Source organism: Clarias gariepinus, chromosome 15 (genome assembly GCF_024256425.1).
Source record: "Clarias gariepinus isolate MV-2021 ecotype Netherlands chromosome 15, CGAR_prim_01v2, whole genome shotgun sequence".
Classification (NCBI taxonomy): Eukaryota; Metazoa; Chordata; class Actinopteri; order Siluriformes; family Clariidae; genus Clarias; species Clarias gariepinus.
In genome coordinates, this window is record NC_071114.1 from 23,616,894 (window position 1) to 23,644,169 (window position 27,276).

At 38.6% G+C, this 27,276-nt stretch overlaps 1 protein-coding gene across 3 annotated transcripts; it reads right to left on the reverse strand.

Moving 5' to 3' along the window:
- Window positions 1-1,080: 1,080 nt before the first annotated feature.
- Window positions 1,081-27,276, reverse strand: ldb1b (LIM-domain binding 1b). 3 transcript variants are annotated; one of them, XM_053512858.1, is made up of 11 exons: window positions 26,843-27,276; window positions 7,594-7,696; window positions 6,843-6,887; window positions 6,586-6,661; window positions 5,050-5,152; window positions 4,730-4,902; window positions 4,359-4,481; window positions 4,153-4,236; window positions 3,744-3,867; window positions 3,235-3,383; window positions 1,081-2,657 (listed from the first exon to the last, which is right to left on the reverse strand). In XM_053512858.1, exons 1-11 carry the CDS (start codon window positions 26,868-26,870, stop codon window positions 2,427-2,429), a joined length of 1,239 nt encoding a protein of 412 aa, XP_053368833.1. In that variant the 5' UTR covers window positions 26,871-27,276; the 3' UTR covers window positions 1,081-2,426. The 3 variants fall into 3 exon arrangements, with proteins under 3 accessions (XP_053368833.1, XP_053368834.1, XP_053368835.1); XM_053512859.1 differs by lacking the exon at window positions 26,843-27,276 and adding an exon at window positions 18,162-18,316; XM_053512860.1 differs by lacking the exon at window positions 26,843-27,276 and adding an exon at window positions 13,712-14,125.

The following is a 27,276-nucleotide window of genomic DNA, read 5'->3' on the forward strand; positions in this document are numbered from 1 at the left end:
ATTTGCTATGGAGCATAAAGAACGTTAGACCTGTGGATTTTTATCCTTTGGTTAAGCTTCAGGTTAGTAATGTTATGTGCCTAAACAAATAAGCTTCGTTGATGACTTGAATGTACTAAATGACCAAGTTTTTCCATCAATGGATTTTTTTTCTCCCTGATGGCATGGGCATATTTTGAGGTGACGATGCCAGGATTAATCAGCCTCTAATTTGGAAAGAGTGGTTCAGGGAGCCTGAGACATCATTTTCACACATTGATTGGCCACCACAGATGCCAGAACGTAACCCCTTTACAATTGAAAGCAATGCATCATGTTTGAAAAATCTTGGCATCCTGTGGGTACGGACTGTATATCTGTTTGAATCATTATGCGTTACCACCCAGCATGCAGAATTTGCTAGGTAATTAGGCCCTAGCAGCAAATTGCTTTGTTTAGGGCATTTAAAATATGACTGTAAATCTCTAGTGAGAACTGAATCTATGAACACCCCCCCCCCTTCTCACAAGTTTAAACCTTGGCCCATACTGCTTGCCTCAGGCTCTAGATAAGAATCATTTTTTGAAATGGTCTGGTTACATACTAGTTGAGAACAGATGGCTCCTTCAGATGGCTCAGGAACCTTTCTGACCTGCAGTCATGTCACCCATAAAAACAAGAAATCCAAGAATCAAATATGAGGAAATATGGATAAAGAGAGTAGTACTAAGGATCTGAGTGCATTTTTTTGCTTTTTAACCACAGTATTGCTTTCAGCAGTGTATATGTTCTTGTAGATGGAAAAAAATAAAAGTATAATAAAAAGCAAGATACAATCTGCAAAATGTAACAAGTGATGTAATATTCATGTTTTCCTGATTTTACAGACTCTGCAGTTGTTCGACATCCCACTAAGAGGGCAGCAGAGCACCGTGTGGTTCAGGACAGATCAAACAGATCAACCTCACTTACTCATTCACCCACACACTACTTCTGTACCAATCCTTTCTGTTTTCAAATAACTCTTAATACATATACTTTTATCCTATGATTTTCAAACATCAAACAAGGCTGTTTAAAGTCAAAACACCCACAAGGCTGTTTTCTTTTAAAGTGAAAATTCATATTTTATTGGTACATACATTAATTTAATCAAGGGCAAAAACTAAGAAAAACAAAAACAACAAAAAAAAATAGATATATCAAAGAGAGGGATGTCTACAGGGTTAGAGGAGGGACATTAATTTTCAATTACAAGTGCAGGGCTGGCAAAAATATTACAATTTAAATGGACAGGTCTTAAAAATCCATATTTGAACATAAACTTGACTGGGCAGAAGAGGTTTCTGCTTTGGATGGCCTTCAAGTACTAAATGCACTCGGACCAAGAATAAACAGAGCAATCAGGCATTTCACCATGTGACTGCGCACTTTAATTGAATAATTCTTACACAAATTGATAAAATTAGGGGAGAAAGGGCAAAGACAAATTCATGAGTTTTTCTTTTCACTTTTTTTTTTACATGTTAGATCAGAATGGCTTTAGGCAATGCTAAGGAAGAATACATTTTCGTACAGTTATACAGAACTTTGCTACTACCTTAAATATACAAGCACAAGTACACAAAATGAAATAAAAGCCCACACTAAATTACTCTCTTTTTGTTAAAAAATAATACAAACAAATATAATTTGAAGGTTGAGATTTGGACCGTGAAAGTCCTCGTAGCTCCTTGGTCTGTAGCTTTCAATGTCGGTAAAAAAAAGGAAAATAAAAACATTCTAGGGAAATAGAGGCTGGTATAAAATGCAGATAAAATTTTCAAAACGTTTCATTTCAATGCTTGCCATCTCACACTTTTTTTTAAGCAATAACAATTCCGGGCTGTTCTACAGCATGGCGGTGGTGTACTGGGATTCAGTCCGAATCTTCCACTAATGGCAGGGAAAGATCTGTAATGACGTCTGCTTCAGAGAGGTACGAGCTGGACTTCAGAGCAAACACACCTGACAAAATCCTTCGCCTCTGGCCATTTTTTGAGGGTGTGTGTGTGTGTGTACTTTGCTGGCGTTTTACACGTCGGCCTTCTCCCCTGAGGACAAAACAACCAACCTCCTTCTTAACTTAAACGGGTAAACTATCTACACCTTCCTCAGAGGAGCAATCGCACAGTAAAACACCAACAATTCATGGTTACTGAGTTTTTAAAACTCAATACATATGATTTACACTTCACTTGTTCTTAGTCCTGGCTTTCCTTTGACCCACGGTCTCGCTCTTCTCTCCAGCACGTTGAGACGGGGCGAAATGAATGGCCGCCATTTTTGTGAAAGTGGATCTGCATGTAGATGAGTGAGTCGGCCATGCATCTCCTAACCCCTACTTCCTCCGTGACCTCCTCTCTCTTCTCCCATCCTCCTGTATCCTCCCCCTCTTGGCCTGAGTCTCACTGAGAGGCTTGGGAGGTGGGGTTGTCACTCTTACTCTCCTGGCTGGAGGGAGCCTTGTTGTTCCAGGGACTGTTGGAGCCCAAGGCTGGAGAATTGTTGAAGCTGTCCTCATCATCAATGCCGTTGGCCGCATCAAACTGTGTGTTCTCTAGTCGCGTGATCAGACGCTCGTCTTCATCTCCAAACTCCCCTCCCATTAAAGTGGGCTCACCCACAACCATCACGTCCTACAGAAGAAAACACAGTGTTAGAACACTTGGCAGGGAATTAAAACAGGCAGTAATGGGCTGTTAAAACTAATTTTACTATTTAAATACATTTTTATATTTTCATATTTATGCATTCAAAAGCCTATGAAAATAAATCATTCCTAACCAATGACTGCTGCTTCATTCGAGAATGTTTTCACATAAAATAATAATAATAATAATAATAATAACAACATGTATACAGGATTTTTTTTTCCCTACAGAAAAATATCAAATAGTGTTCTAGTTTGAAATTAAGTCACAACCAATGAGTCATGCTTATATACTGAACCTTACTGAAGCTCCAGATTTTGGCCAAAAACATGTTCATTCTAGAATTTTACATGAATCTGACCATCCAACCAATAAACCTTTACAGTTAATCAAAAAATAAAACTAACCTGAAACCTTAATTTTTATTTGCATAATAATGCAACACGTTTCTCTTTCTGTGCCTTTTTTCCCCTGCAACATCACTACTCCTCAGTTTTTTTTTTATTCCTGCAGTCATACAACATTATATTTCATGGATTAGACTTGTTTAAATTCTGCTTACAGGTACTTGGCTGGAGAGAGGAAAGCTGCCAGCTGGGCTCTTCTTCTTGCTGTTATTGTTGTTGGTGGTGCCGCCTCCTGCACTCATTGTGCTGCCGCCTGAGATCTTACGCTTCCGCCGCTTGTTTGGTGCCTGCCGTGCTGGCTCCGCTGAAAAGACACAGGCCAAAACCAAAGCTTTACAACAAGCAGATAACAGTCTCGCATGTGTATATGGCATATATACTTAACAGGTCCATTAAAAGTGAAGCCTTTATTAGGATTACAACGGTTAGAATAACCAGGCTGCTAAACAAAGTAGTGCACTTGCCGAAGAATTCCTTACAAACTACAAACATGTGTAGGACAGTATGGTAGGTATTTACTGCTTGTCCTAGGGAATTCCTGGTCAATCATGCTGCACAAAAAACTAATAACATTTTCTATGAGAAGCACATGTGGAAACAGGAAAAAGAACAAAACAAAACCAGTCTGATGAGAATTTTTTTTTTTTTTTTTATATTTGCCTACCTGGAGGAGCTACCATCCTCTGCCACTTCTGAAAAAGGCAGGTCTTGAGACAGTCCCTGGGGCTTAAGCTGTATGTCTTATGCCTGGACATGAGCTCCTGCATCGGCTCCAAAATCACACAAAGCTAAAGAGCATAGAAAATCTGCTTTATTATGTTTGCCTTTAGCAGGAACCACAGAAATTATGCAGAGTACAATTTGTTTGAAGTGTACACATTCATGTAATCGAATGCAACATTTCTCAGTTTTATAACACTACTCCATTCTCAGGGGTGTAGGTGTTAAAACATAACTAAATTTGAATCACTTTCAATATTCAGCAGGTTAGATGTAATACGATTTTGCACTCTGAGCTGATTTATGACTGTACCACTGGCACTATAAGACAGCTGGTGCATACGAGCACTCACTCGGAGGTAGTTGAGAGTGGAGTTGGAGAGACCGCATCTCGTGATGTTCTTAGACAGCTGGTCCACCATCTGCGGGTCCTGAGCCTGGAACAGCAGACAAATGATAAATCAAGAAGTCCTTAAATATTAATGTAATGATATTTTTTCCAATTTGAAGGATGGCTTTGGCTAAATTTCATGCTATTGGCACAGGGTTTGACACCTACATGCATAGCCAGGATGCTGCGGGGAATGAGCTCTCTGTGCTGCCTTATGCTGAAGTGCCACGTCTTTATCCTCATCATGTCATCAAACATGAACTCCAGGTACAAACGGCCCTCCACACAGACCTGCCGTTCATATGGCACAGATGGGGTATAGTGGGTTTACACACACACACACAATAAAAATAATAACAATAAAATAAAAAAAAAACAGAATTTGTCACAGATGGCTGCTGTATTGCCATGGTTTGATTATACTGACTATCTGCTGATAATGATAGTGATTTCTGGTACTGCTAAGCTGCTGTTGGCCAATGATTAACTGGTATACTACAATACCACAAAATGCTCACACACTATGGCGCTTTACCTACCTGTGTAAACATAGGCTTGCCGTTCTGAGTGACCATTGTACACTGATCACAGTCCAGAGACACAAAGTTATTGTGAAAGGACTCCTTAGGGTGCTTTAGAACATAGTAGAGCTCAGTCGCACCTCCTTCGAATATACTGCGGAAGTAGCGTGGGATCAGCGTCCGGCCAATCGCTGTAGTGGGAGAGCAATTTCGGTTATCAAGCAATATGCACACTCTTGTAGCATTTTTATAATTCGAAGGGCTAGAAAATGTGCAAATATTAAAAAAGAAAATTTTAATTTGCAGACTATTAATTTTAAACATTATTTGAGCCTTACTGTATCTCTTAGGGCCGTCCTCTAGACAGAAGGTGATTGTCAGCATGGCGTCATCCTCGAAAAACTCTGTGGTGAAGGCATCCCACCACAGATTATCACACTCCTAGAGAGACAGAAAGCGGGAGAGAGAGAGAACAAGTGCTACTGCATTATTGGCATCCTTGGTAAATGATTAAAATTTTATACATGTAGATATAGTTTTTCTATATTAAAAAATAAATATTCAGCAAATTTTATTCAGTCACTCACAAAATTTTGTTAACAATTACACGTCATTTTTTTTTCATTTTCACAACAAATTAAATTATCTTGACTAAATAATACAAAGTAACATTACAGTGTTCTGTAAAATCCCTTTTTGTCTCAACATTGAAATAAGCATTTTACATAACTCTAACATCATCCAAAGAGTAGAGTTCAGACCATTTGCAAATTTACCTCATTCGCACAAAGACACACATTAAAAAAAGCCCAAATTAGTAAAAATAGAAACAACTGGCAAATATTAATTGTTTGACAAGCAGACTGCTCAACATTTACGTTATGTTACCATGCAGTAAAACCCGGTAACCATGTGGAACCAGAAATTGTTTTTTTTTGCTGTGAAAACATACTGCCTGACCATAAACAAACAAACAAACAAACAAAAATTACACTCTCTAATATTTCTTTAGGCTGCCTAGAAGTGCCATCCTGTGCCATCAGAGAAGAAAAACTTTGAATGTGATAACCTGGTCATTCTGTACATTTTATTGCCACACAATGTTGCTGAGCCTAGACTTACCCACCTGATGCAACCATGGATCATAACACTGCCTCGAGGGGCTTGTACAGTGGGTATGATGCAGAATGTGTGCTTTGCTTTACGCGCATCCCTTCTTACCCGGGCGCACCTATTACTCAGGAAGATCACATGACTATTTTCTATTGTTCCAAAGTCCAACCTTTACGCTCCCTAGCCAACCAAAACCTTTTTTTTTTTATTCTGATTAGCCTCACTAACAAGTGGATTTCTTATCTAATCTTACTTCTATTCCTGTGAATTCTCATCACATCATGCCGTTACTTTAATTATTTAACATAGGAACTTTTTTTTTAATGATGCAACTTCACAAATCATGTAAATGCTGTCCAACCATTCATAAATGTTTTATGACAACGTTTTTTCCATAAAGTTGACAGTTAAACACTATCCTCCCAGGTTTTTAATATTGTGTTGGAGGTTTCCTAATACAATTCCAAAACTCCTAATATGTTTTGGCCAGACTGTACTGCGCTCTTCTTAAGCAATCACTAGTGAACTTATCAAAGTGTTTAGTGATTAAGAGGACTACTCTCAAAAAGTCACGTTTAAACGGTGTTGTTTAATATTGCAAACTACTACTACTATTACTAATAATAATATTCCTAGTCTGCAGAAAACTACCTATTGGCGAGCAGGAACTAAAAGTTTCTAAGAACTTGAGTCTTAAAACTAAAATCAACCACTATTCCTTAGGTGAAGTAGCATCTTGTTTATGTCTGTGCCTGACTTACCTCTGTCCAGTTTTGTAGCCGTTTGTTAAGCTCAAATATCCTGTAGTCTGTCTGGTTCCCATATGGCGTGTGCCTCCTGATAAAGCAAAAAAAAAAAAGGTGTAGATAGTTTAAACCACACATACACAGATAAAGAGACAAACTAAACCATGCACTGATTGTAAGATTTGCTATACAACACCTGTGAAATCCTGTAAAGGATCAATTCTACAAAAAATAAAATAAAGAGAGAAAAAAAAGTTAAGGCTAATACATACCCTATTCCAGGCTCTAGATATGTGGGGGGGTACATGGGCGTTGGGCTGCAGAGCAAAACAAGGAAACAAGACAATATTCATGACTACACCGAGCCTTCACAGCAGACATGTTTTTAATGATCAACAATCAAAGACTAAATTATATACTGTATATTATAGAAATAATTTGATATCTTTTTTTCCCACCACCAACACTGAAATGTTAAAATTTAGCAATGCATATTAGAAGCTGATGAGTCAGGATTAAGCGTGATCGCCCTGTGGGTGCAGTTTCAGACAGGAAGCCGATCGTTTCCTCCCCAGACATTTTTTTCCCTCTTATCTCTACGGTGCAGTGAAGGCAGCCACAGTCAGTCCCCTGCACTGTTAGCACCCCACCCTTTTACTATCCAATCAGAGGAGAGGCTCTTGAGTGACAGCTCATTTTTAACCACAGACACCAGGGGTATTAGCCCCTGTTTTTTTTTTTTTAACCCACTATCTCACCATGGCCAAACTGGTGTCGGCTGACTCGGCAAAACCCATGCCACAAAACTGACAATCATGGTTGCCTGCCCTTTATAAACGATTAAGTTGTATTACTGGAACCTAAACATAAGATGAGCACACATAGCGATTCTAAATTACTATCTGAAATCCAACAGCAACACACACAGTCCCTGAGAGTGACAAAAACAAATGCCCAAACTGACTATTTTGATCCCCATGCTGTTCTAACAGGAGCAGGGAGAGGAGGAGAAGGAGGACTCACCCCACGTCTCTGTCCAGCATGCTGCCGGGATGGAAGGGGGGGAAAGCACTGCCGTTGGGGGGCTCCTTCGGGGAGTACAGCTTGAATGATTTGGAGGAACAGCCTAAAAGAGATGAAACGGGTTGAAAAAAAACATTAGGAAGCTATAATCTCTAAGAGCTTGGTCTAGTATCTTTATAATCTACAAGATCTGAGTCTAATGTATTTATTACTGAGTGTAAATAAAAGTAATTAGACGTCCACAGAAATTGGCTCTTGATTTACAATGTGGGATATGTAAAATATCATGAACCAATTCATGTACTCTCGAATTATTTTAAAAATTGCATGAAAAATGTAATTACGGTTAACTGTGAAAGCATCCGAATGCATTTGCGTAATGCCCTTTTCATTAGTAGCGGGTGGTTCTACACTTCCACTTTTATAACACAATACTAACATTAGGAAAGTTGTTTATGTAGTTACTCCATAATAAAGTATTTAAGCTTGGAATAAGCGTACCAAGAAATTATCATTTTGAAGCAATACCAAAACAGACATTATCCACTTGACACTTTAAAGAAGATAAACATCAGCATTATCTTTCCAGACATTAAAATATGGAATAAAAAAAAAAAAGATTACTGAAAAGATGGATCCGGATAAAAATTTGTCTACTGAAAATGGTTCACTCCTTATGTCTCGTTTAATATTACATTTACATACATGAACTATTTTACACATGACAACACTTGCTTTAGACAGAACACCTACTGTACCTAAAACAACGAGAGTCTGTTCATGAAAAATGTTCATGAAACATGTTTTAACACATCAGAACGCAAGATCCCAAACACTTCAATTAAAATTTTCTTTCTTTTGATGAATACATAAAAATTATTTTAGTGAAAATAGTATTTAATAAGTGATGTATATTCTAACAGTGCTGTCACTTAGATACATGTTACATTTAAGGATTTGGCAGACGCTCTTATCCAGATTTAGCGATTTACTTAAATGCTTTAAAGTTTCAATCATTAAAAAGATTCTCATGCTGGTTCACTAGATTACGAATTAAAAGTACCATCAGTCAAACAGAAAGAGGGTTTTGGGGTGGGGTACGGGGTTTACCCTAACTTCTGATGGGAGTTAAGCCCTAATTTCTGATGAGATGGATCATCTCAGATACACCCAATGCACTTAATCTGAACATTCTTTCAGCAGACTTTTAGCAGTACAGTTTGTCTTTCCTCTTCGACAGTCTAATCTCATTAACCGCTTTCACAGAGAAGACGACGGGTTTCCTTTGAGTCCCTTCTTCATGTCCTCTCAGGGGGTTTCCCTTGCCTTAACCTCCTCTGGCTTGTTCATTATGGATCTAAATCTATATCCAGGTTCCTGTAAAGCAGCTATGTCACAGTGTCTGTTGCAAGACACAAAAGCCAAACAAGCGACAAAATACTAAAAATAAAAACTATGGCAGCGTTTAATAGTTATTTTTTAAATAAAAAAATAAAATCACATTGCTATTATTTTTGACAGATATTGCGATTTTTATACAAAAATTAAACTGTGAAAATGAAATGGTATATTTAACAGTTAAGCGTATTTTTTTAACGGCAAAGAATTGGACAAAAGATAGCGGTAAGAGGATATTGGTTAATAAGTTTATTTAGGACTTTTTTTTTTTTTTTTTAAAGCAAAAACTTATTGACAAACTCTATAGTTATAAATTCACAGCAAAGTGTAGTTAACCTGTAATAAATTGCAGCCTTCAGGCACAGGCCCATATCGTGAACAAAATCTTTACACGATTAATTGTTCAGCTCTAAACAAAACTCTTTGCTTTCTCTAACCTTTAACTTCAGAGGTCGGGTTATCGCTAATTTGATGATTTGAACTTGATTTACATTGCAATATCAGAAACCCTTCTGTGTGCATAAACAGTGGTCGCCTTGATATCATCTGGGGCTTAAGCATGTGAATGCTATCCAGAGTATTACAGCCCACCCTCATTTTAATCCAGTACACAGGTCAGGACCTCCTCAGGTGTGGGGGGGCTTGTTTGCTCTCTCCCTCGATCTATCTGTCTCTCTCTCACACACATACACACACGTGGGCGCGCACACACACACACACACACACACACACACACACACAGAGCTATAAACAGAGGGCAGAAGGGGGTTGTGTAGCGCAGACACACCCCTCACCCTATCCATCCCGCCTATTAAAAGGATCTACTGCGCGCCGCATTCAGGCTTGACGAGGTCATGACCCCCACTGTCACGGGAACGACTCCGCCTAATAATGACTGGCTGTCTCGTCTCACAAATAAATCTGTGAAATGTCAATGATTCTCGCCTGTCATAAAGCAACACGCTGGGTTTTTACGAGTTTGCCTTTTGTCAACCCACATGATAACACACATGTCTGACTAAAGCATACGAGGTCTGCTTTTTTTCCAGAGGGGGTTAAAATCCGTATTAGACACTGAAAGAAATGCTCTTGCACTGATTCTTGGGATGTCTACACACAACCTAAGCAGCTTTTCACAGCACTAACTAGACATTAAATATTCGACTGTGATGTCATTCATACAACTAAATACAATAAATTGCTAAAATGTGAAAGGAGGAATACAGACAATGTGTTGAATAATAAACAGTTTGAGATGACATCACAGCCCAAGTAAAATCCAAAAGTTGTTAAACAAACTAATTGCAATACTAAACGTTAAAACTGAGGAATATAAATGAAAATTGGAAACTTCATCAACAAATTGAATAATACATCACAAATTTATAACCAAGATACCAGGGTATTGTGAACAGCGGGATATTCTTAATATATAATTTTACTACAAACTGATTTGAAATTGCTGAAGCGATGTTTAAATTTTTTACCAAACCTTTTAAAATACGTTTTGCATTTTCTGTACTCCATAACATTATCATATTGTCAAACCTTACTAAATAGCTTCCTAGTTAACTGCCAGTGAGCTCATTCACAAAACTATGGCAGCAAGTTTTCAATAAATCACTTACACCAAGTTTCAGCTAATTTGTGGGCTTACATGCAATATTCCTCAAATCTTTTTTTAAAGTAAGTGTCCACTCTTAATTCTAAATTGTCCTAATTTCGTTGTACCCCATATAATGACAATAAAGGCTTGTTCTTGTAAACAAGTAAGAGATAAAAAAAATGTAAATATATAAATGTAGTGTTGGCTTAAAAATCTGCCTCACTATAAAAAGTCTCTCATTTACATGTCACTGTATAAAACAACTTAATTCAGACTGATATACAGTGAATTAATTGCATGAACACATACATGCGTTTCTATTTTGATCGCAGCACATTAGCACTGTGGGCAGATTTCTTCCTTCATTGTTAACTGTCAATAATAGCCCTGTCAATAAAGCAACCGACCAGCCAACGCCTGTGCATTTATCCGAATCGAACTGGCTGACATTCCACCATGGCTAAGGCTATGATAAATGGACATCTAGCTGTTTATTTCCATTTCGCAAATGCTCTTAAAGGGCCTCTGTGTACTACAGCAGGGAAGACACTGGGGTTCATTCGGTCTCCAGGACATAAATCAAGACTTGATCATTTCAGGGTGCTCCATCAGAGCCTTGTCCACCCCCTGGCTTTCATCTCTGTCCATGTTCTCCACCTCCTTACACCATCACACCCACTTCTTGTGACAATTTCTTATTCTCATACACACCTGCTACTCAAATGCATGTGCAACTAATAAAACCTATGGTTAGGTGTTCAAAGTGTGAAAAAGCCAAAGAGAGAGCCATATTAAATTAAGGTAACATCATAAAAGTAATAAATGGGAGTCTTTAGAAATATCGCTTCATCTCACACGTACAGAAACACTCTTCCTGCATCGTTTTACTGCCTTCATGAAACATTCATTTGCGACTTTAAAGCATTAAAAATTAAGGGTGGGCCACACTTGTCACACAGCTGTCCTGTGCAGCAGCAGCACCTTCGTACAGTGGACACAAAGCTGTGTCTCTTTCCATGCGGACATACGGCATCTTTATGAAGACAGCAATATTTTTACACAGAATTTTCAACACTCAGTTCATTTATTTATTCATCTTCTATACCACTTATCCTTTCTACAGGGTCGCAAGAAGCCTGGAGCCAATTCCAGAAGACTTCGGGCACGAGGAGGGCAACACCCTGGACAGGGGGCCAGGCCATCACAGGGCACACTCAAACACACACAGAGTTCATACTAGCTAATATTTAAAAGTAAAGTAATTGCTACATCTATTACACCAGTTTATTTACCTTCTCCTAAAAAAATGTTAATGCTAAAATTGCTAATTTCATTTTGCTATAACATAAATGTGGTTTTAGAGGATTGCATTAAAACAAAAAACCTGCAAGGTGCCAGTGTTTGTGTCTTTACCAGAAGCACAAACTCTGCCCAAAGTGCTCGCTCCTCCTGACTGAAAACAGACCCAGTAGTTGTGTCACCCAAAACAGGATTTTGTAACAATGTATGATCAAGTATTCAAATTAAGGTGTGTAGTCAGTGTACATCTTTAATTCTCCAAAATCACCAATTGTATGCTGTAGTATTCTCTTAATACTACCAAACCTGACTCTGTGGACAGACACGAGTGTGTACACTCTTCTATTAGCAAAGAAGGAAGTCTACGCTCCAAACAAGAATTTCCTCTGAATCACAGCAGCTAATTAAGACGTGTTTTTTCCCGCCCAGAAGAGGCAGAAATGACTACCGCATTGCCATTAAGAGCGATAAATAAGTAAATAAATAAATAAGCAACAGTCCATTAGATCTTAAGAGCATACCATTAACAGAGATCACTCAGCTGGTGGTTAATGACTGTCTGTCTAAATCAAATCAAGCAACAAACACTAACTTCCTGCGCTGTAAATTGCTTTCTTCAAAACATCACCTCCCCCTCGCTCTGATCGCACACAGGGCCTCTTTCCTGCACACGGAGAAGCAAAACACATCACACTAAAGGCTAAAATGTGCTGATAATCTAATTCATCTCAAAATGTGCCACATTATGAGTGGTGCTGACAAGACAGAGAGGAAGCAAAAATGCACTGAGGGACCTGCAAATTGCAGCAGCCTAAGCACAGGACATCCATCTTGCCAAACATGATTCATTACGAGCAAGAAGGAAACAACTTGGCGTCTCTCATTTTGGGAATAATACTCTTAATACTTAATAAAAGGTCATGTTTATGAGCTAGAGCTCGCAGAAGTGGAAAAAACAAGCTGAAATGCATCATAACAACATTAAGTTTAAAACTAAACTAGGTTTATAATGTTAAAAATTAGTAAACTTTAAATTGGTGGTGTTCATCCAACTCTGGATAAATATCTTGCAATGTGATTATAAGATTTAGACACTTTAAAATTAATGCCACTATTTTACAAACAGTTAGAAATGAAACAAAAAATGGATACTACATAAAATATCAACTATGTGCTTCTGTTAATGTTATATAACCAATAACATTTGGAAACATACAGATAATCGTTTTCGATTTCACAATAAACAAAGATTATAAAGGTGTAATTTTTTTTCCTGGTCACAAGACAAGTCAAGAAAGCAGGCTACACAGGCTGTATCCCAAACAGCTCCCGATTACACATGATGTGCACTACATAGCGCGCAGATTCCATTATGTCCCCTTGCTGTGAAGTGAACTCGCCTAGCGAGAAAGTAACCGTTTAGAACACAAGTCTCCCCAGTGCTAGTTAGCTAGCTGGATTTTGTTAGCCTAGCATGATAGATTCAACAAGCTAAAACATTTTTAAAAACAGCGCTTAATATAAACATAAAAACTAACTTTTTATTGTTACTCGTTTTGCTCGATTTTAAATGTTTACTTAAACTAAAACATATTTCGGAGGCTTTCTGGCTTTCTTTCTATCCGAGCTGAATTAGCAAGAAAGCTAACTTCCCAGCTAGCTTTGAAGGCTAACGTAAACGGCTACCATACATTAAAAAAATATTAAAGAACTGTATAAAACAAAGCATTAATTATGCATATTTTAAAAATAATAAAGTAATGTAATGCATTATATATGTGCAGGATAAAGTGTAAACATATATATATTTTTTACCTGGAAGAAATGGTTTTCGAAGGATTAATGTTTACAAGCTCCAGTGTAGCTCAGTTCCGGAGCTCGAGCTGAGTACGGTGGCTACTGTGGAGCAAAACTAATCGTCCCCCCGACACATAAACTCTACAACACTAACACCAACCCGGGGGAAATCATCGAAAATACGAGCGAGGACAAAAACACGGCGCTAGACTGATCTGGAGGCGATGCCGTCTGCCATTTCCGTAAGCCTGCTAGCTGTGGTGCTGCGGACGGAGCCCGTTATAAGCCCTTTGTTCCAGGGCAGGCATGAACAATAAAGCTGTAGGCCCTCCTCTCTCTCCTTTCACCTCTTTCTCCTCTCTGTCTCTCCCCCACTGGCTTCTCCTTATCATCTCCTCTCTTTCTCCCACTATCAAAGCCGGGAGAGAAACACAGTCCTCCGCCCTTCCTCACCCTCCTCCTCTTCCTCTTCCTTTTCAGTGGAAGACTGTTTCAGCACATGTAATGCCACAGTTAGACATGTTTACATTAAGAGTTTATTGCCTTATAATGATCAATTGTATTAAATATATTAGGATGCTAGATATTTTTGAAGTGTGAGGCTCTTTCAGAGATTATAAATAATAATACACTGTATTATTAATCATTAATAATAATATTATATATATATATATATATATATATATATATATATATATATATATAGAGAGAGAGAGAGAGAGAGAGAGAGAGATCCCTAAAGGATTAATCCCAAAGAGAAACTGTAAAGCTATATATATTGTATCAGGCAAATATTTAACTGTGACATTACTTATACAACTAAATAAACTGAAATAAAAAGGTGTTTGTTTTTGAACAATCTAAAAATACATTTGTAAACCAATAAACAGTTTGGCATGACCTGACAGCCCAAGCAAAGTCTCATCACATCAAGCTGAAGCTAATCATATCACTTCACAACTAAGATACAAAGATATTTTGAACAGCGTAATATTGTTCTTTTTAATATATAATTTTACTACAAACAGATTTAAAGCTGCTGAGGTAAAGTTTAAAAAATTTTCCAGATCCTTTAAAAATGGTTTTCATTTAACATTTTCTCCCTTTTTCTGTGCTATATGTACTCTATAATATCATTGTCATATCGCTCACCCTTAAATAAGCACCTAATTAACTGCTTATAAACTAGATTTTTATGTCATGTTTCTACTCATTTTCTTCACTGCAGTTCAAACTATGGCTGTTAGTCTTTTAAACAGAATCATGTGATCATGATTTTTTCATTCGTTCATTTTCAAATGGAGCCTATCCCATGAAGGATGGGGATCCAGGCAGGGGACACCCTGGATGGGGTGCCAGCCCCATCCAGGGTGGGGTGCCAGCCCATCACGAGCACAGGCGCATACACACACACACACACACAGACACACACACACACACACACACACACACACACCTTTGTCATGACCTTTCTGACCCTTCAGATCTTTACACTTTATTTATTTTTGTTCATTAATTCATCACTGGGTATGAAGATTTAATACAGCCTGGACTGATCTTTATCACAAGGCATTATGTAGCCACATATTCAGACACTAGTTCAAACAAGGACATGTTTAAACCACCAATCTTCCGACCAGCATGTTTTTGAGAGCTGGCAGGAAATTGGAGAAACTTTAGGAAACCCACAGACAATTGAAAAACATGCGGAATGCCACACAAACTACAAAAAAAGCAACACGAACCAAGGACCCTGGAGCTATAAAGTGCAATTTGGAACTTTAACTGACACTTTATCTTATCTCTTTTAAATTCATGTCAATGATATTTACATCTTTTTAAAAAGTTATTATGTCCATTAAATTCAGCTGACCAGTCAATTAGGGTTATAACAACTATAACAGTTAACAACAGAGGATTAAAAAAAATGCAGATCTTGCATAAAATCCAATATAAATCCAAAATCTTTAAAAAGAACCCCAATTAATCTAATTAATAATCTAAAAGTCGATCCGTTTGCTAGCAAGGGCTTGATGTAACCCCATTACAGCATATTATCAATTTGTCTAATCAAATCAGTGCTACATTTACGCATACAAACATTTCAGCTGCATTAAGCCACTTCATAGCCGAGATCCTTTTGACTGCCAGGTGACCAATAAAAGACAATGCAGCTCTGGGGATTTAAAATGATCAGTTCCCACTGAGGTCGATAGCCGGCCACTTCATGTCATGGCACAAAATCAATAAATGTGGTGTGAGGACATTCTGTGTGGTGCTGCAGATATCTCCATCAATAAGAGCCTTGCATAACATAAAAGCATTTCAATATGTCAATCACTGACTTATTTCCACCAGATCACTTCCTTCCTATCAAATTGCATACACACCAAAATGCATACACACTTGCTTTTCTCCATCCATCTATCCATCCATCCATCCATCTTTCTATTTATCTATGTACATCTTTATGATCAGCCAATGTTATGTAGTACTTTATTATTACAGTGTATTACTGTTGTTTAATCAGGCTTTGACTCCTTACGGTTGTATAATTTGAAATCCGCCTGCCTGCACGTGATTAGTATTTATAGCCTTTACTCTAAGCCTCATGATTTACCGAGACTGTCTTTGTTTGTATAGCAGCTATCTTGCGCTTGTTTCTGTTTAATTGGTGGAAATTTGCAGCCTGTTTATTACTTCTTTAAACATATCTATATTTGCAACTGGCTTACAAGTCAACAGTGAACAACTGACAGGGCGACAGTTATCTCCACAACCGAGAACTTTCCAGTTTATACAATTTAAGCCTCTATGTACATTTTTCATACACTGATTGTTAATGCAATTATAATTAATTATATCACAGTACTGTTGGATTCTCTAGTCTCATTTGTTACAGGATATTCAATGACAGCAGCAAACTATGGAAGTACTATCATTTTTATATTAATAACGTACACTGGGTCTTACATGCTGAACCTTGCATGAACACATTTTTAAAAACGTATAATTGTTGATCTGTTAAGGACCATTTATTTAGTATATTTGTAAGAAGTCCTGAATGTCAGCATGTTGTAATATTAAAGTAACTATACGTATATAAAAGTGTGTGTTAATGAGTCTAATAAAACAAACTGTTAGCAAATTATTGTAACACGAAAGGAATAAAGTCACACCTCAGGACATGCTGTTATAGAAAAACTAATAAAACAACTTCTTTTCACACTACTGCATCATTGATTATTTCATATAACAAAACACGCATTAATGTTTTACTCCGTTTCGTTTTATTAACTGTTAGTTTAGAAAAGCATTTTAAGGACTATAAGGTGAACTATGCTATAAATAAATTGTTGGAATAAGGAAGAAATATCAATTAGAATAACAGGCAATCTTATTTCTTGGGTCCAGCAGTTAGATGATTTAAGTATGAGCAAATACATGCCTTTTTTTAATGGTAATCTCTTTAGGAAAAATGCATGTGTTGGCATTTTCCTCCTAATTTATTTGGTTGTTTCTCATTACCTTCACTAATGTAAGCATGACCTGACAGTCTCACTACAGAACAGGATGTGTTCACACAGCATATGCCCAAGTGTTTGCCTTCACGCAGGGTATACTCTTAGACTGTGTGGCATCCCTAAAGCCTTTACCAATATGCTACACTGTAGGAGTACACTCAGTAGTGTGTGGAAGTCTTGAGAGTCACAGAGGGGCTTCTGATCCAAAGTACATTGAGCCAATGTACAGTACAAGCTTTAGAGGACAGAATAACAGTCAAAGAAATCATATCAAGCCACGTCCAAATGTTGTTTAAGGGACACCAGTGTTGTCATTTTTTGGCGTAAAAAATGTAAGTGTATGTGTAATTACCACAGGCAAGAAGAAGTGTTAACCCTTAGATAGAAATGCACTGTAAACCCGTTGTCTTTAAACAATTAACGTTCATGTGTAATGTGCATTTATACAACTTTTCAGGAATTCCTCAAAATTATATGTCAGTGAGCGTTGCTGAAAGCAAACATGGAAGTGCCGTGGTTTTGGTCAACTCATGCTTGACTACACAAAGTCAGACGTATTTTATTACTTTCCAACAGTTTGATAAGACTTCATAAAAACATAAGCTTTACTCATGTCTGTATCATAATAAAAATCTTCATTTCAACAGATTTTTAGTTGAAATTGTTGGTCAGGGTAGTCACACATACGCTGATGTTATGATAAATGAAGATTAAGTTGAAAATTGCTAGAGTAACCCTATTCAAAAAGCTATACTCAATGGTGTCAGTAACCAGAAGGCTGTGAGATCGAATCTCAGATAACTGCAGAGCAAACCGTCAACATTTGTGAGTCACTTAAAGCTTCTGCCAAGAGAATAAATAAACATTTAGCACAACCACTTTAAGACAGAATCCAAGGTCAATAGGAGCAGAAAAGACGAGCGTGTAGAACAGTTCTTTCTTACCAGGTGTTTCCATTTGGTCAGTCATGATGAAAAGTCGCACTGTCTCTAGTGAAGATTTAAGCTCCCTACGCTACAAGTGTGCTCGTACTTTTTTTCTTAATCTATTTCTCACTCCCTCTCTCTCTCTCTCTCTCTCTCTGCTGGATATCTCTGGTGCCCAGGCTGCAGGGTGAAGGGGTGTCATTAAGTGATGGAGGGGGCTGAGGACTCTCTTACCCACCTTCTGTTCACTAGTCAACAGGAAGTCCTGAGGCACACATCTGCCACACGCCTGATAACACTCCGAACTGCCCCTGCTCCACCAATAGTGCCATACTGCTCTTCTAGCTGTCCATCATTTCCTTAGTGCCCGTTCCGAGATATGTTAAACTGTCATACTGGTAGCGTATTAAAAAAAAAATAATAATAATTATATATATATATATATATATATATATATATATATATATATATAGTTTAACTCCATGATTTGCAGTCGTAAAATCCCTATAATGACAATTAGGCTTTTTTAATAATAATTTTAAAAGAAATCCCTAAATTGTACCCATTAAAATAAGATCTGGTCAGTGTCTGCTGCTTGTCCTTTTCTTTCTTTCTTTTTTTGCACTTGAAGTACAATGAGAATGTAGCTATAGAATATAGAAATACTAATAGAAGTCTATCTGAGCCATCAGCATGTGCCCAAATCTTCATTGTTAAGCTAATTCCTGTGATTTCTATATTACATAAATCATTTTGTTCAATAACAAGATGAGTCTATATTTATAAATGATGCTATTCGCACATTTGTAAGTCAGGCTCTATGTAATCCTTTTGTAAACCTTGCAACCTTTTAGGAAAATTCCACCATGAATCTTCTGTTATTTATGCTGAATGACACAACATTACATTTAGAAATAAATGTAATTACGATTGTCCAGTTTAGTTACCTGATACAACGTTTATCTACACGGTAAGGTTATGTAAAGTAAGTCACACTGTCCACATCAATACATTATTAAGTCTCTGTGACATTATTGAAGCACTGGATGTTGTTTAAGGTAAAGGATTAAAGTCTAGAGTTTCCCGTAACTCTGGAGTGAACCCAGGGGAAGAGCTTGGAGAACGGTGTGGTATACGATCTATCATTAGATGAAAAAAAAAAACCTTTCGTCTAGTTAATATGAAACATTCATCAAGGTTAAAATAATTGATCAGTTCTCTCACATTCGTGTTCTTCTTCCTCTTTCTGTTTTTATTTCTGTTCTTCTCTATTCTCTTCCTTCCCCTCTTCTTCTAGCTTCCTCCCTTGACCCTGAACTTTGAAGCTGCTTTTAATACCCTAAGATTGCAGAACACAGTGGAAAACACCTCTCTTACTTCTAAGCCACATTTGCATTCTACTGTAGCTCGAGTGCAAAAGTAACGACACCACATATACAGTATGTCTTGATTGATTGAATACTGCAAGATCATACAAAGAACTAAAGAGATAAAGCGAGAGAAAAACAACAACAACAAGAAGCAGACAAAAAGCACTCTTAAGGAACAAGCCAGTCATGTTACATTAATCCTCTGACTGACACAAAGAGCATGAGAGTTATGTGAGTGATTGACAGGTCTCCTCTGGGACCGGTGGGTTTCTGTAATGCTAAGCCTAAGATCAATAATGTTTTGATCATGGAGCTGGGATTGGGATCCTCCGAGCTAGGAAGGATACAGAAAAGCAGAGATGCTCAGATTTCACCCTCAATGATCACATGAGCTGTGATAGGAGATTGGAGCAGACGCTTAAAAGACTTTGTCAACCATGCGCCCTCTTGTGGTCAGAAATGATCAATAGCTGGATAATGCACCACTTAAAGTGTAATTCACTCCAGGGCTGTAGATAAAGTGTTGAGCATCCATGTGAGGCGAAAAGAGTTAGAAGAACACAAAGGCTGATGGGATACAGTGAGATGCCAGATTGTGATAACTAATCCAGAAAAAAACACTACTATGTGCAGGAAAGCGGTACTTCAGCGCCAGGAATGGGAACACCTACGACAGGTCATTTGTAAATACATAACTACAGTAAAGTTGATTTTAGTTAAGTGAAAATATTTGTATTCCTCTGAAGTATAAGTGACAATTAAAAAATGTTTTTCTTTAAGTTCTTTTGAAATTTTTTTGTCGCCTTTCTAAGGAAATTAGGTACAGCATAGACTAAAGGTTGCAGTAATTAAGTCTAAATCGCCACCAATGACCTGCTTTACTTTATTAGTTCGAATAGCTTTAATGACATGTTTTACTTTGTTAAAAGTCGATTTCAAGAGCTCAGGCAGGCAACGCCGAACAGTTTGCCTCGAATCAGGGAATCCGGGCGACATCTTTTATAAGATTTTGTAAGAACATAAAAATAATACATTTCACAGCCTAGCAACTGTGAAAACCAGGAAAAAGAAGAAATACAAAAAGTAAATGCAGATGTAGTGGAATATAAGTCTGTGTTTGTACCTCATTCACGAATCCTAATTACATTTAAGTCTTGTTGCTTGTAATCCCATGAATCGAGGGTATGCAAACTTTTGCATTCAGTTTTATCTTAAGGAAGTACAAGAGAAAACCTGTAATAGGGCCTAAATCCTCTGATGTAAAACGATGTGAAAATACTTTCATAACCTCATGTTATTCATTAACAGAGCTCTGCAATCTTTAATGTGTTCATACATTTCTCTCTATGCTCCCACTTTCTCTCTCTCTCTCTTTGCACTCGTGCTGCCTGGGGGCTGATGGGTAAGTGACATTGCCCTGATGTTGCTGCGTTCTCGGTGCAGGAAGCCATTTTGTTCCAGATCTGTGGCTGCTGGGAGACAGGTCTGATGTGTTGGAGACAGCCTGGCCAATGACAGATCAGTGTGCCAGCCAAACGCACAGTCACACACCAGCTAAGTGAGCTCTCTCTCTTTCTCTCTCTCTCTCTCTCTCTTTTTCTCTCACCCTCCCTTTCTAGCTCTTAATGCTCCCTCGGCCTCCCTCTCCGTCTCTGGCTCACTCTCCCTCCTTTTTTAACAACAGTCTTGCTCTCTCTTTCTCTGACACAAACACTCTCATACTGTGCTCCTTGTTTTTTTTTTTTCTCTACTCCCTCCATCTCAGAGACATGTCCTCCTCTCCAGTCTGCTCTTGTGTAACTGCAAGCGCCATGCGTGTGGTTGCCATTTTAGCTCTGCTGCGATTTAAGTGATTTTCCTCTAATCAAGTACACCATGTGACTCTCCGCATGAGAGAGCACCAATCTCTCTTTCTCCTTGTTGCCACAGACATGGTTGGGGTGGGGAGGTGGTGTAAGGGGAACCGGGAGAAAGAAATAGAAAAAGAAAGGGGGCAAACAGAAGAAGGGAAAGGAAGGAGAGGACAGGTAGGGAGGTGCTTGTGACCTGTAAATGCTGAAGGTGACAGCACTGTACTGCAAATGTTTATATGTTAAAGGAATACCTATATGAGATAGGATTGGAGAACGTGCTTAATCAAATTTGTTTACTGTTAATTAACAGTCTTTATGGATGAGACAGGCATGAGAGGGAAACCTTTACCAAAACGGGTATTGTAGACTTTAATCCAACTTTCCAACAATGGAACAAAAGAGCAAAATGCACTTCTAGCTATACTTTCCTCTAGGTTTTGCAGTATCCATGTGCAGTCAGTGAGAGACTTATGCATCTCAATTTATACTCTGATCTTATATACGTAGGCTACATTTGTAAGGCATAACCAGTAAACAGTTTATCTCCTCTTCTGAGAACAGTTTTGCCCAAGTCACACAATTAACTAGCAAAAGACTGAAATCCAGGTAAAGTTCTGCAATATTAAAAGCAAATAAAGACACACACGTAAATAGAAAAACACTAATCGGGATAAGATTGAAAAAGTCTCTGGCAGATCCAAACTGAGAAATAACTAACAAAAACGGGAAGAGATGCTAAAGGGATTAAAGTCACAAGACAAAATCTTGCCTATGATTTATAAATATATATAAAAAAATTTTGCTTAACATAAAATTTTTGAATATATGCTCCTTTTTTTTTTTTTTTTTTTACCATATTTGCATCAGTAGGCTTATTAGGGGACTAAAAAAGTCTTAATAAAATGATCTTATTAGGCATGGGAATCACCACAGACCAGTCGATACAATATTATTGCGATACTTCGATGCCGATTCAATCTGTATTGTGATTCTGTTGAAAACTTGTTTACATATTTGTTGTGTTTTTTTGGCCATTTTGTGCCAGATTTAGTAAAGACATAGCACCATGGGTCCCAAGAACGTTAGCAAGGATGGTAGCAAGAAGAAAATGAAGCCACTTTTAGTTTCGTTTTTAAAACAACCGGTGCCAAAAGAAATCATAAATGTAGGTTAAGTGAGGTTTAATGTCTATTATTTTATATTTTACTTCATTTACATGCCTTTTCACATATACACAAATATGATTATAGTGTTGAATGGGTAATGGGTAATATTGTTAATATCTTTGGGTTGGAACGAATTATCTGCATTTACATTATTTCCTATGGGAAAATGCGTTTCGCAATGCAAAATTTCGCCTACGAATGGATAAAATTTATATGCCTCGGTACACCTTAATCGATTTTGTAGTCACTTTGGCTAAACATAAATTAGCAATACATCACTGAAATGATTTTTTCCCATCTCTTTTTTCCCAGTCTAACCATTAATCCAAATAAAGTGAGTCAAAAAATTTGTAATCCAAATAAACCTCAAGTAATTTTAAAATTTATTTTACCACAAAATTTACTTAACATACTACAAAACCGAGCCAAAACGCTCTATAAAAGGCTCTTTGACTGTGACTAGCCAAATGACTTTCTTTGTCTTCCATTTAACCAGCATAAAAAAAAGGTTTTCATTTTCTCTGAAATTCTTGTTTATGGTTATTACACACACACACACACACACACACACTTAAAAATTCTTTCTAAATGGACCTGAATTTTGGCTAAGCAAGAACCATGTTAATCATCTACATGTCGAGACAAACAGTAGGCCATTTCATTGAACAGTACATACTCACACATGCACATACATGTACGTGCGCTCCCAAACACACACGCACCTCGAACCCAGACCACACAAGAAGGCGGTGTATCCCACTGCTCAGCATCACAGAGGAATGTAAACAAACTGAGTTTATACCGAGCTAGCCAACTCTCTCTCTCTCTCTTTCTATCATCTTCTTTCACTCTGACTCCTACTTGCTCAATACTAACTCACTCAGGCTCCAATCTAAGTATGATCTCACCCTCTCGCTTTAGTCTGTACTAAACACAAACTGTTCTTTCTAACCGCAAGCCATGAACAATGCTCATTCGCAGACCAAATACACGACCAATGAAACCGATCCTCACTAAAAAATGCACCATTATAACCACTGATCCCATAATAGGGCTGCAGCCACAGGCCATTAACCAGCCGCAGTCCCTGTACACACATTTACACACACATAGAGCGCACGATACCAAGTCTAGAAAACAATCTAGGAGTCGCTCACCTTTCTAAAAAGAAATGAATACAACTGTTAGGATTTTAGGATTTTAAAAATGTACACTTACAATCAGATTGTGAGTAAAAGTCAAATTATGGCTCTTTTTTGCATGATAGTCAGTAAGACATCTTGTTCAGAATGATCCAAACACTTATCGGGTTCCACGCATGCAGGCACTAAACAAATAATTCATATGAACTTATTTAATGGTTCATAAAACTTTATTGATACGATATTGCGACAGAGAGAGTGAACAGATGCTCTTGAGAAGCAAGCTGCCATGCTCCACTTTATGACCGGGCTAAAAAAATGATGAGAAGGCCATCTTGTAAACCTACTGGGAAACTGCTATAAAACAAAACAGAAAAAAAAAATCTGTGCTTAGAACTAAAGAGTGGATATGAGGGATTTATTAATTTTTAATCATTTTTGAGCTGTCTGTTCGAATAAAGGAGAAAAAGAAGAAATCCCAGCAGTGGGAGAAAGAGCTGACGCTGTAGCAATAACAGAAAGATGTCTTACAGAGTAGGAAGTGTTATCAGTGCTTGCTTCAGGGCACAAATGTCACAGACGTGCTTGAGTGCCTGTTGCTCTGGGTGCCTGAGATGGCATCGCCTGGGTGAACTCTACAATAACGGAAATCAAACAGATGTCTGTGCGGCAGCGCGGCCGTAATCGAGACACTGTTTGCTCTCCCGCTCACTCTGATATCAGTCCCGAGCATTCGTCTCAATTTCTTGCTCGCTCTACACTTCTCTATACCGAAATCAGCGGTTGGTTCATTTGATAAAAAAAAGTCACTCATTCACACTGCCCTCTGGTCTTCACTGTTCCTTCCATCCTCTCTCGTGAGAAAGGGATAAGAGGACAAGGTCAGGGGGTGTTTAATGGGTCTTCGCTTGGCTGACTGTCACTCTAGCCGATGACTCTAAGCAACAGAGCAAAGATATCAGCCTGTTACATTAACGCTGCAGAAGGACAGCGAACGATTGAGCAGGAAAGCGAAAGAGAGGGATGGATCGAGAGAGCCCTATCAGGCAACCAGATTTACCCTTACACTTACAGACCATCTGCACCTCTATGCGCGCATGTTTTATTCCAGTCTGTTCATGGTGTCGGAGCTTTCGTCCCATGGTGAGAGAAAAAACAGTGATCTCTCAACACATCTTATCTGTAGCAAAAGTACAAACCAATATTTCGCTTCATTTAAATAAACCATGCAGCTTGAGGCTAAATCAGGGGAAGTTAATACCTTCAGTGTGCCAAGCTGGAGAGATAGCAAATCTGCCAACCACAAACAAACAAGAAAACAAGCACAGGCCAGTTCCAGCGCTGGAACGCAAACAGGTTCACTACTGACGCGGTATAAAGACCAGCGTTTTCAGCTATCAAATGCATCTGGAGCATACGTGCAATTACCCCAGAAAAGAATTTTAATGCATTTCTCCATGCTAAGAAAAGAATAGAAAAGTTGTTTACTCAAAAGCCACTTTGAATACAGGCCTAAAGGCAGTTGTCGGGGCAGCCAAAAACATTTATGCAAAACATGTTTTGAAGAAAACTTCAATGAGTTTCTCAGTCAAATTAATTTGTAAATGAAGCAAGAATCGAGTTCTAGTTCAGAAAAGGGGACCCTTTGTCAGAGAGAGGAATGTATAGTTACACCTTACCAACTTATCAACTGTAGAGCTAAGCCTGAAGGAACATTCAGAAAAGAGAAGTCCTGGATTGCTCGTTGTTTGAAACTACACAGTGACTGACAACTTTTGTAAGAAGACACCGAGCGTAACTTCTGTTCATTGACACGGAGCTTAGTAACAACTGGAGCTTTGAATAAATCACGTCTTTAAAGCATTCAGATTATAACATCTGCCCTTCGACTTGGGTTATAAGTGAATTTCATTTCAAGTCTTCTCCCAGAGAAGAAAAAAAAAAGTGTTGACATGTTTGTCGGTGGTAATCGTACATGTCTTACAGATGCTGTTTGAAATTGCTTTCAGTAACAGAGCGCAAAGCCAAAACCCAAAACCAGTGTGAAGTGTTGTAGAATACAGCCGTCACAGACACTTGTTGATGTGTGTAGACAGAAATCCCATAATAATCCTGCTGATGCCAGTGTGTGGGCGCATAAAAATCAGCTCAAAATGGCTAATCACAGAAAAACACTCGGCTGGGCCACTCCATCTCTGACAGCCTGCATCAAACAGACGGATACAAGCACATGAGCATACGTGAATGATAAAGATCTATGAATTGATCCTGGGCGGCATGGTGGCTTAGTGGTTAACACTGTGGCATCGTACCTCCAGGGTCTGGGTTTGACTCCCACCTCGGCGGGGGGTCGGGGGGGGTCTGTTTGCATGGAGTTTTTGCATGTTCTCCCCCTTTTTGGTGGGTTTCTTCCGGGTACTCCGGTTTCCTCCTATGGTCCAATAATATGCAGGGTGTTCCCAAATCGCCTGTAGTTTGTGAATGTTGACTAGAGGTCACAAATGTCAAATACCATGATCACCAATGGCCTCCATGGCCCCTGGTTGAACTACAAAGGTTCCTAGAGAGTTAGATGGAAATTGATCCTGGAATACTTTTCTAATAAAAAACAAATATGCTTACAAGCAGCATGTACACTGGCACAGGAGCATGCGAGTGCTTGACCTTTGGCCTCTTACCAGTTTTACTTCTGCAAACTTTTTGCACATCTGGTTTCCGACATAAAACTGACTAGTTAAAAATATTTCAACAGCCTGTTCAGGGTGAAGCCTATGACATGATCAACAACAACAAGAGCCACAACAGGGCATGATCAAGCTTTTTATGACAGTCACCAATGCAAACCATCTGTAAGGGGGGAACAGAAGAAAAAAAAAAACCCACACCACTAAACTCTTCCGATGTCTCTCTTCCTCATTCTGCCCTGAAACTAAACTCTAGCACACACTTACTCTCACACATACACACACACACACTCGCATACACATGCACGCACAGACTACGACAAGGGGGCAGCCATGTTTTCCCCCCCAAACGTTTGTGCCTCCTGTGTCATTGCAACAAAGCCCTGGGGCCACGTCCTCTCGGCACACCGACGCACTTGACAACACACTCTATCTCCCTCGGCAACCGGGTGGTAGTCACGGCGACAGCAGAGGGGGCTCTTACCCGGACACGCGCAGCCGCCCACGGACATCTTCTCACATGCCCGTTCCTGACGCTGCTGCTCCGAGCTGATGGTGGAACGCTCTGACGAGTCGCTTTGCTCCTTCTCCTCTTCTGCTTCTTCTCCTTTGCTCTGCTCCTGCTGCTGCTCCTGCTCACATGGGCGTCTGTTTTTCCAAAGGTCCACACATGCACATATACACCAGGGAGTGAGGGAGAGTGTGAGAGTGTGTGAGAGCGTAACGTGGAGGGAGGGAGGGAAAGGTTAAAAAAAGAACAAGAGCACAAAGGAATGAAAGCAGAGAAAGCAAGAAAGGCAAAGAGAGGAGCAGAGAGTTGCAATGATCCTGCTGCCTTAAGTGTACTCTGGCGCTTATTAGTGCACTGATAGCAATGCAGGTGGGAGGAGAGAGTAAGACAGAGAGTGTAAAAGACAG

Bases quoted from the DNA above. Each gene is read 5' to 3' on its own strand.
- ldb1b (XM_053512858.1), bottom strand. From the start codon at position 26,870: ATGTCCGTGGGCGGCTGCGCGTGTCCGG. The intron at 7,697-26,842 runs GTAAGAGCCCCC...CATCTCTTTTAG, and splicing joins GGGCGGCTGCGCGTGTCCGG to GCTGTTCCTCCAAATCATTC. The intron at 6,662-6,842 runs GTATGTATTAGC...TTGCTTTATCAG, and splicing joins TATCTAGAGCCTGGAATAGG to GAGGCACACGCCATATGGGA.